The 10,615-nt window shown below is 28.1% G+C and overlaps 1 protein-coding gene across 1 annotated transcript; it reads right to left on the reverse strand.

Moving 5' to 3' along the window:
- Nucleotides 1-846: 846 nt before the first annotated feature.
- LOC130805162 (acetylserotonin O-methyltransferase-like) lies at nt 847-4,359 on the reverse strand. Its single transcript, XM_057669829.1, has 2 exons — nt 3,419-4,359; nt 847-1,781 (listed from the first exon to the last, which is right to left on the reverse strand). Exons 1-2 carry the CDS (start codon nt 4,220-4,222, stop codon nt 1,485-1,487), a joined length of 1,101 nt encoding a protein of 366 aa, XP_057525812.1. The 5' UTR covers nt 4,223-4,359; the 3' UTR covers nt 847-1,484.
- Nucleotides 4,360-10,615: the final 6,256 nt, after the last annotated feature.

A 10,615-nucleotide genomic window follows, 5' to 3' on the forward strand; every position in this document is an offset into this window, starting at 1 on the left:
AATTTTAACTTATTTGATATAAATAGATGGTTGGGTGGCTAAACCAGTTAATGCTAGTGTTTGGTGAACTAGTTGGTTGAAACGACTTAATGATATGAATAAACTGTTTTTAAACAAGCTGCTCATAGCAGCGAGTTCAAAATCAGCTGGTCAAGCCAGTTAATAAAATCAAATGGTTAAATCAGCCACTATAATCAGCTACCAGCTACCAGCTACCAGCTATCTGCCGTGTGCCAAACACCCTCATAGTTTTTTGTAAAAAAAATTAAATATGTAATTTTTCTGTAAAAGGTGCTATATATTAGATAATTTTTTCTAATTTTTCCTACTATTTATTTGGTTTATTTATTAAAAGTTAATAGTAATGATGGCTAACTAAGATATTTCATGCATTTCCAAGGAAAGTTAAGCTACTTGTTACTCTAACCACAATTGAGACCACAATTTTTTACTCCCTCCCATTTACCATTCAATTAAAAATTATAGCTGCCATATTCAATTATAAATATCTCAAATTGTGTTTAATTAAAAATTATAATGTTGATTTTAATATAATTTACATCGAGATGAATCAAATAATACCTCACTTAACTACGTTTTAACTTATAAATTAAGAACAAAATTTAAATTAAGAGTGATTGATTAATAGTACTCTCTCCTATTCACTTTAAATGTTCCATTTGGTTTTGACACATTTGCCAATGCACGTTTTCAATCTTAAACATCTCTAATTATGTTGCAGTGAATAATATAAGGAACAAAATCAAATGATGTTGAATTAAATTCAAACAAAAGGTTAATTGTTTAAAAACACTTTAAAATTTTAAAAATAAATTAAAATAAGAAAAAAAGTTGCGGGTACTTAAGATTGAATCCCAAATCAATGTTGTCATGTAGGCAAACTTCTATCAACTTAACCGGTAAATATATTAGATCTATAGGTAAACATTTTGCTATAAAAGTTAAATGTTATCAATTGTCAGTTGGCGCATGTATATCCGCCCTTGGTATTATGAGATAATGAAGACAATGTTGTGAAGGAAGTATTAAAATAGACAAGAATTATAAAATTAAGTACAATGCAAATAAATTTTAAAAGACACATACAAGAATACAACTTTATAAATCCAATCAATAGATGAAAAAGTAGGTAATTATGGCTCATTTAATAGGTGATATGAAACGGTAGTAATGAGAATAAAAATTAGTGTAGTTTTGGTTGAAAAATCTCTTGCTTGATACCTTGATGGTCATGTTTATCCAACTCCAATTATCTCATTTTCTTCATAAAATTCATTCCAATGCATTACCATTGGGAGATGTGGTATTAGGTAGTAATAAAAATTTGTAAAAAAACTTTTTTATGGCCAAAATTTCATCACCATGGGAAACCATTGAACTTTTGATGAAATTCTACACTTTAAATCATTTATATTACCATCATTTAGTACTACTAACCAAACGAGCCATTAAGGAAGTGAAGCTTAAGGATAAGCTTCAATGACAGATTGAACAGCATCAATGGAGTTGACATGAAAATGGTGATACCCAGCTTTGTTTAGTAAACAACTCCATTCTTTAAAAGTTCTTTCTTTACCATTAGTTGTATGGGCCAACATAACCATATCTAGAAGCAATCTTGCATCCTCAAATTTATCATTTTTGTCTTCTTCAAGTATACCTTCTACTATTACCACTTTCCCTTTGTCTTTTGGTATGGCCTCCTTGCATTTCTTTAGTATTTTAATGCATTCATCATCTCCCCAATCATGCAATACCCACTACATCATCGCATTTATAAATGATTGATTAAAATTCAAATTAAATATTTAAAAAAGAGAAAAAAAAAATGAAAAAAAATTAAAAATAATCTCAATTATTGCTCAATAGCTCAAATGAAACCTAGTATTGAATAACTCTGAAAATACCCAACTATGGTATCCTTCTCATGTGATCGATAACTCCAAGTATGCTTTTTAACTTAAAATTAAATTAGGTGTATTTGAAAAAGATTAATGATATGTTTGGAAACTATAATTTCATTTGGAAATTTAAAATTGACTTAAATTTATTACTTGATAAATTAAAAAATTTCAAATTTAAATTTAGATCAAATTCCACCATTATTTTGAAAGTAGTTAAAGTTGAAAATTTAAGAATGACTATCCAAACTTGTCATTCTCAAATTCTTCATTTTTTATTTCATAATTAAAATCCATAATTTGAAATGAAATACTTGTTTTCAAATACTACATGAGAAAACTTTAGAATATTATGAGAAATAGTTCTAATAGTATCGAATATTTTGATTTAATTAATATTATGGATTATTTTGAGCGAGTCGATCATAGTTGACATTAATTTAAACATATTTTTCCAATAAAAGTTATAATTTGATGCAAATTAGCAAATGTTTCTAGGTTACCACTAATGATCGTAAAGTTAAAATATAAGAGTGATGAATCTATATTTCATTCAATATTATTATATTTTACTTCTTGTCAATAAGTTCTTGATAATAGTTTCATAACAAGAAACCTTTTTTTAAACAGTCTAATTTGATACAATTGAGATCAATTCAATCAATCCAGCTTGTTTACGTTAAATTTAGTAAACTTTTGAGTTTCATGTAATTATAATTTTCAATTTAGAACCCTAATATTTCGTCCTATAATAAGTTTTTAGATTTTGATCAATACTAGCTTATTCTAAAATTAAATATTGAATAACTCTTTTGGTTCAATATTATAATTAAAAGATGTATTTTTAATTTTTTTTTTAAAAATATTTAGAAGGTGTGTTTTTTAGGTATATTATAATGATAAGAATTAACGTTAATGACAAACTATTAACATGTTGAATCAAACGTAATGGATCCAAAACAAATTTAATTAATTGTTTTGATTTAACAAAATATATATAATATTTTATCTGTTGCAACTTCAATGCATTAATTTGACTTTGAATATCTTTAATTATGTATAATAAAAAATAAAAATTAGATATTAATAATTCTTTGCATTGAGACGAATCCAATAAGATTTCACTTGATTATGTTTTAACTTATAGATTAAAAACTAAACACAAATTAATAGGATGAAAAAATAGTGTAAAATTCATAATGTTGCAAATAATTTGGAACGAAAGAAGTACTTCCTGTATTCCTTTTTGTTTGTCCATCTTACTTTTTCACGTATTTCAACGCAAATTTTGAGCCTTAATATCTCATAATACGCATAATAAAAAAATTATAATATTATATATTAAAATTCTTTGCATCAAAAGAATAATCTAAAAAGATCCCACATGAATATATTTTGTCTTGAATAATACTTCAAAAATCAAATTTAAATTTCTCTCTTATAAGTAAAAAAATTTAAAGTGGACAAAAAAAAAGAATAGAGGAAGTAGTACTTACCATAATATATGCAGCATCAGCTTTTGGGATACAATCAAACATATCTCCACCTACATGATGCACTCCTTCACAAACCACTCCTTGAGACACAACATGAGGAAGATCAAAATTAATACCTTGAATCCAAGGAAAACCCTTGACAAGCATAGACAGAGTGGTTCCATTTCCTCCCCCAACATCAACAACACTACCTAAACCCTCAAACAATTTAGGGCAATCCTTAATAATTTGGGGTACAACTACCCTAGCATCACAAGCCATAGCATCATTAATAAGCTTGCTATGATCCACATTCTTACATGCATAGCTCCAAACATCTTCTCCATTGGCCTCATCAAAGGCCGATTTATTCTTCTCTTGAACGCGGTTACTTAAAGCTAACCAAGGAGCGAGCATCACCGGAGAACTTTCTAATAGTATAAAGGGAGCCATGTTATTTTTAACATGACTTAACAAACGTCGTGAAAGGGATGTTTGAGAGTAAACCAAGTTGCCTTGGCTCGTTTGGGTTTGATTAAAAATTTTGCGATGAGTTAAGAACCTCATGATCCGATATAGAGAAGATTCGGAACATTTTAGGGTAGACGCGAGCTCAATCAATGAGATTGAGCCCGCGTTTTTATGTATAACATCGGCTATACCTAGATCAATTGCACATTTAACTAGTGCCATTTCTGTAAAACCAAACACATATCTCCAAATTTCTACATCTGTTTTCGCTTCTTCTTCATCTTCTTCCTCCTTATGATACTCGCTATTATTATTGTTATTGTTTATGGTGCATTCAACTATTGTTTGCTCCATTATAGTTGAATTAAATTAAGTGTTTAGTACGTCGATCAAAGATGGTTTTGGAGGGTTTATATAATACGGGACATATCGGGTTTATTGCCCTTCGATTGTCTCATTGGTCATGTATGTGGATACTGCCATAATTCAGTAGACTTAATAAATGTAATTTGCACTTTTGTAGGGTAGACATTCTGTCAAAAGATAGATTCGGTAAACATTAATTAGTGAATAAACAGGAATATTATTGATCATTAATGATAAATTTATTAAACAATAATGGTTACATAGAAACTAACAAATTCCCTTTGTTATTAAAAAACTAATTTTAACTTTTCAAAAAAATCTAATCTAAAAATTGAAAAACAATTAATATTTTAAATTATGTAGTTATTTTAACTTTTCTAAAAAGAATAAATAATAAAGTAATAAAATATATAATTAAATTCTAACGTTTTCAAATCAAAAATAATATCAAATTATATAAATGAAATACAAAATTCTTTCTTATATATAGCATTTAGGACTGTATATATGGCTATAACAATAATTAGTAGACATTATGTCAAAAGATAGATTATATTATTAGCTTCATTAAAAAACGGACTACTAATGATGTATTAGGATCATAATTTCGTTTAGTCGTTTAAAGTTTGTCGTATTATAACTTTGTAATAAGGATTTGATTCCGTAAATATTAATTCTCATATTTTTGTTGAGATAAGATATGTGTAGATAAGGAAACCTCGCAATCCAAGACCTGGTGCAGGGGTTTTTCTCAATTTCTCTAAAAGTCTAGACACTTCTACTTAAAACACTAGTTAAAAAGATATGAGTTTTAGTTCGTTGTGACATTTACTAAAAACACTTCTACTTAAAAAGAAATTTATAAAACCAAACAAATACTAGTGCTAAATAAGGTTCGTCTCTACAATGACCGTTTGATTTGAGCTAATAAAGTGGTGTAAGAAAAAATGCTTATGGAGGGCAACTAAGTTCAGTCAAGATGAACAAATAACGTAAATTATCAATGATACATTTATGTTTTTGCACTTTATCAATGGTATTTCTAAATTTTTTCGATTATCAATGGTACCCTCGTGTTATTGAACGTCTTACAGTCGTAACCTTTTCTAATTTTTTCCGTCCAAAAATCGTTCAAAACCATTAACTTTTTTCGTTTTCTTTTATTTTTTTTTATGTTTTAAATTGAAAAATAAAAGAAAAAGAAAAAAAGTTAACGATTTTGGACGATTTTTAACGAAAAAAATTGGAAAACGTTACAGTTGTAAGACGCTCAATAACACGAGGGTATTATGACTAATCGAAAAAATTTAGAGATACCATTAATAAAGTGAGAAAAGTTAAAGAATACGACAGATAATTTCCAATCTCAGATTCTACCCTTCAATTCTTTCAAAGCTAATATGATTTAGATGCACTCATATGCATGGGGAAGCTACATGGGGGGCTAGGTCTGGCCTCCTTATCGAAAATGCGATTATTTGTATTTTTGGCTTTGATCTTCTTTTACTAATATGATGTGTAGTTTAAAGAATGCAAAAAAAAATTACTATAGCTCAATGGTTAGAGTAACATATTTGTAACCTAATATTATGGGATCAAATTCTAATTTTAAATTATTATTTCTTTACTGACTAATAAATTTATATTACAATGTCACTCTTTTAATAGAGATTTTTTGGAGACTTACTAGACATATATATGGAGATTTTTTTAAAAGAGATAATTATGGAAAAGCATCAACTTCATTTGTTAAATATAATTTTGCTATGATTTAAGTTCATTTCAACTTATATGATTTTAAAATTTTAATAAACTAGTTTTTATATTGTAAATAATTTTTCATATAACAATTGGGCCACCCTATGGCTTCGCCCTTGGTCGTATGTCATTTAAGTATGTGACTTATTTTTTCATTTGATTGTATAAAGTTTAGAGGTGTTCAAAACAAATCTGATGACCTGATATTTACCTACTTTGTACATTACAACATAATATACTTTTAGTGGGATGTACTTAATGACATTTAATATAGTAGAGTTAGTGACATTTATTATAACATTTAATAGCATAATAAAAAACCATATTAAAGTTTTTCGCGACATATGATCTAGTGACATTTTTTGTAAATGTCACTATAGACTATAGTAATAATTATATATGTCACTAAAGGATGTGTCACTAAATTACTTCATAGTAGAACATAAAATAAAAATCAATAATTAAATTATTACTTTAAAATTATAAATCATTAACATATTTACTAATATCACCAAATCCTATGTCAAGAAAATTTAATTTTGTTGCAGTGGTAACCAAATCCGACTTGACCCGATACGAATATGAAATTAAAATTATGTAAAAATTAATGTGGAATCAAAATTCAATTTTAAACCGATTCAAAACACATGATTCAAAATTGACTCAATGACCCGTATAAACACCTCTAATAAAATTAGTATTTTTAATTTTAGACTAGACTTTATACTATGAGAATTATTCAAGTTGTTCAAGTCATCACTGAATAAATGTTCGTAGGGCAGACATTCTGGCAAAAGATTGATTAATAAAACATAATTAGTGGATGAATAAAGTTTTAATAATCATACTCTTCCTAATAAGGTTAGGTGATATTAGCTTTATTATAGGGGATTACTTTAATTTTCATAAGGAGTTGTTTGTCATATACTTGCATTACTTTAATTTTCACAAGGAGTTGTTTGTCATATACTTGCATTACTTTAATTTTCACAAGGAGTTGTTTGTCATATACTTTATTTTTATTTAGAATAATTTGTGAATTACAGCTTCAATGTTTATTATTTGCGAATTACAATCATCAATATATTAAAATTTACAGATTCGGACCAAAACACAGAAATTCAACCATTTTAGTGGTTTAAAATTTAAGTTAAGTAGTCGGAGTTCTGTATTTTTTTACCTGAACCTGTAAACTTTAATACTTTGGTGAATGTAACTCGCAAAAATAAACATTAAAATTGTAATTCGCAAAAGTGCTAAACTTTAAAGCTGTAATTCACAAATTATTCTATTTAAACGTCCCATTTGAGTTGGGCACACATATTAAGAAAGGGAGGGATCACAAGAATTGTAGATATCCATATGGTATTGTAAAGTTAATAGAGGTGTTTTTGTAATAAAATAGAACTCGTAAGGGCAATTTGTTTATAAAATATTTAATTTAAATAGAAATGAGACAAATAAAGTAAACTTACCAAATAAGGATATGGGACATTTAAAAGGAATCGGTGTGAGTAGTTTTTTAATGAGTTTTTTTATATATAGTTTTTGGCTTTTGGCTTTTGTTTGTCAAATAACTAGAAAAGGAGATTAGAAATCAACTTTTAAGTTAGCTGAAAAGCTGACTTTTAAGTTAAAAGGAAAAAAGCCAATATCTACTACTTCTAAAAGTAGTTTTTTCATTGTCTTTTGACTTTTATTTAATTTTTTTCTCTAATAAGCCGTTAATAACCAACAATTAAATTTTACCAAGTAGCTAGTTGACTTAAAAAGCTGAATTATCAGCCAACAATTTAGCCAACAGCTCCAACCAAAAGTCATTTACCAAACAGACTCTATCTTTTGCCTGCAGATGGTTTTTCTTAAAGGTGTTCATTCGGGTAATCAAGTTGATTTCAAGTCATATGTTTTGAGTAAGTTTAAAATCAGTCTTGTGTTCACATTGATTTTTACATATTTTTACATTTATTTTAAGGACATTGTTATATATCGCCACCCATTTCATTTTATCACCACCCCCTAATGAAATTATAAGTTCGCCCCTGGACTTAAAACTTATTTAACAAATGTAAATCGCACTTAATAACATTATTATCACTTTAAAAACATTAAATTTAAAGTTTAAACGTAATCCCGAACATTTTTATCGCGACCCTATATATATTGAATTTTCAGACGCGCCCTTGTATGATTCAAACACGGTACTATCTCTCTAAAAACTATCTAAAAACGTTCTTCGATTTTAAACAAGCTGTTAGTTGGAATCAATTAACTATGGCTAACGAAAGCGACTATGAATCGGATTCGGTACGTACTTTAATCGATTTGAATCGGTGTATTTTTTTTTAAAAAAAAAAAGAGAAAGTCGCAAAAACTAGGCGAGTGAACCATGGTTGAGTCGCACAAAACGTGCAAGTGGACCACGGTTCAATCGCACAAAACGTGCGACTGATCGTGGTCCACTTGCACGTTTTGCGACTCCACCGTGTTCTGGTCGCGGTTTTGTGCGACTGGTTTTTTTTTTGTTTTTTTTATTATTTACATTATTATTTAAATTATTATACGTCTTAGTAAATTATTATTATTATTATTATTATTATTATTGTTATTATTATTATTATTATTATTATTATTATTATTATTGTTATTATTATTATTATTATTATTATTATTATTATATTATTATTATTATTAGTAATAATATTATTTGTATTTTATTATTATTATTATTATTATTATTATTATTATTATTATTATTATTATTGTTATTATTATTATTATTATTATTATTTTATTATTATTATTATTATTATTATTATTATTATTTTTTTTTTTTTTTTATTATTATTATTAGTATTAGTATTATTATTATTATTAATGTAAGTAATTTATATTATTAACATTACTATTATTTTGTTACTATTTATTTAAATAATTTATAATTATATGTTATTATTATTCTTTTCTTATTATTTAATATTAATTTGTTTTATTATTATTACAATTATTTTATTATATTATTTGTATTGTTATTATTTTAATATTAATTATTTAAGTAAATTATAATTTTTAATTAATATTAATTTGTATTACTAATATAAGTAATTTATAATTTTTATTTATTATTGAATGTTTTTATTATTAATGTTTGTATGTATAATTTTTTAATGACCTAATGTATGGTTTGTTTCATATTTCAAATTTGCAGGACTTTGAAAAACTTAGGAGACAACGTAGATTACTCCGGTAGATTTGTTACGGATAGGGAATTTGATTCCTTAGATGAATTACATAGTTGGGCCGGCGCGATAGCAATAACAATTAGTTTTCAATTTACACATGCTTCTTATAAACAAAAAGAATGACGTTCTAGAGTTAGTGTGTATTTAAGATGTCACCGCTATGGTAATATGAGGGGTGATTTACATAATCTAGATAATGCTGCCCGACCTGGTTCTAAAAGTAGAAGTTGTGGGTGTAAATTTTTGATTGTAGCAAGTAGTTGTAGACTAGGAGAAAGACCTTGGACGGTAAGGATGTGTCCTGGTGAAAAAGGAAGACATAACCACCCGTTCTTAGTGTACAGAGATGGTCATGTAAGGGCAAATTGGATCAATGTAGATATTCGGGAGCACATACGAAAGCTTAATGCAACCGGCATGCAACCGACCTTTATCATGACTTCTATTAGAGAAAATTTTCCTGGTTTTTTTACTAGTATGAATCAGATTTATAATGCTAGGCAATCAATAAGGAGGGAAGAGATGGAGGGTAGGACTCCCCTTCAACACTGTCTTTATATAGCCACAGAACTTAATTAAGTGGTCTGGAAAAACTTGGATAATGAAGGGAGATTGAGCAGATTATTAGTTGCAAATCCTACCTCTGCCCAAATGATACGTACGTGGTCGTATGTTGTGTTGATAGATTTAACGTACAAAACAAACAAACAAAAGTGGCCACTATGTGAACTAATCGGAATGACGCCAACCAATCATAACTTCTTAATTGTGTTCTGTTTGATGCGAGATGAGGCTGATGTGTAATATTCGTGGGTGTTGCAGGGACTGAGAGATATTTTTGGCACAACTCATACTCCTAGTGTCATTGTAATTGATCGAGACGAAGGTTTATCTGCAGCTATTCGTGACTTCTTCCCAGGTAAAAAGGTTTTTTTGATTAATTATTGTCGTTCTATTTATTGAATATGTCTTAATTACGTTCAATGTTGTGTTTAATGTAGATGTGCGGCATTTGTTATGCATTTGGCATATTGCAAATGACGTTGAGAACATGGTGGACAAGTTGTGTGGCGGGAAAAGAAATCAACAAAGGCAGGTATTCAGGAATAGATGGAACCCCCTTGGTTGAAAGTTCTACAATCGACGAATTTGAACAGAGATGGAAATCGATCGTGACTACCTAGTCGGTTAGTAACAAAAAGGTCGTTCGGTATTTGGCTGGAACATGGATTCCACTTAGAGAGAAATTTGTCCGTGCGTAGACGAATGAATGTTTACACATGGGTAACCAAACTACCAGCAGAGTAGAAAACCAACACTCGTCTTTCAAGTATTATCTTGGTAGCGGTAATAGCTCATTTGATACCCTGTTTAAAAGGGC

The sequence above is a fragment of the Amaranthus tricolor genome, chromosome 2 (genome assembly GCF_026212465.1).
Source record: "Amaranthus tricolor cultivar Red isolate AtriRed21 chromosome 2, ASM2621246v1, whole genome shotgun sequence".
In the NCBI taxonomy this organism is placed as follows: Eukaryota; Viridiplantae; Streptophyta; class Magnoliopsida; order Caryophyllales; family Amaranthaceae; genus Amaranthus; species Amaranthus tricolor.

Coding starts and splice junctions, on each gene's coding strand:
- LOC130805162 (XM_057669829.1), bottom strand. CDS start 4,222: ATGGAGCAAACAATAGTTGAATGCACCATAAACAATAACAATAATAAT. Junction 1,782..3,418: donor CTGATGCTGCATATATTATG/GTAAGTACTACT, acceptor GCGATGATGTAG/TGGGTATTGCATGATTGGGG.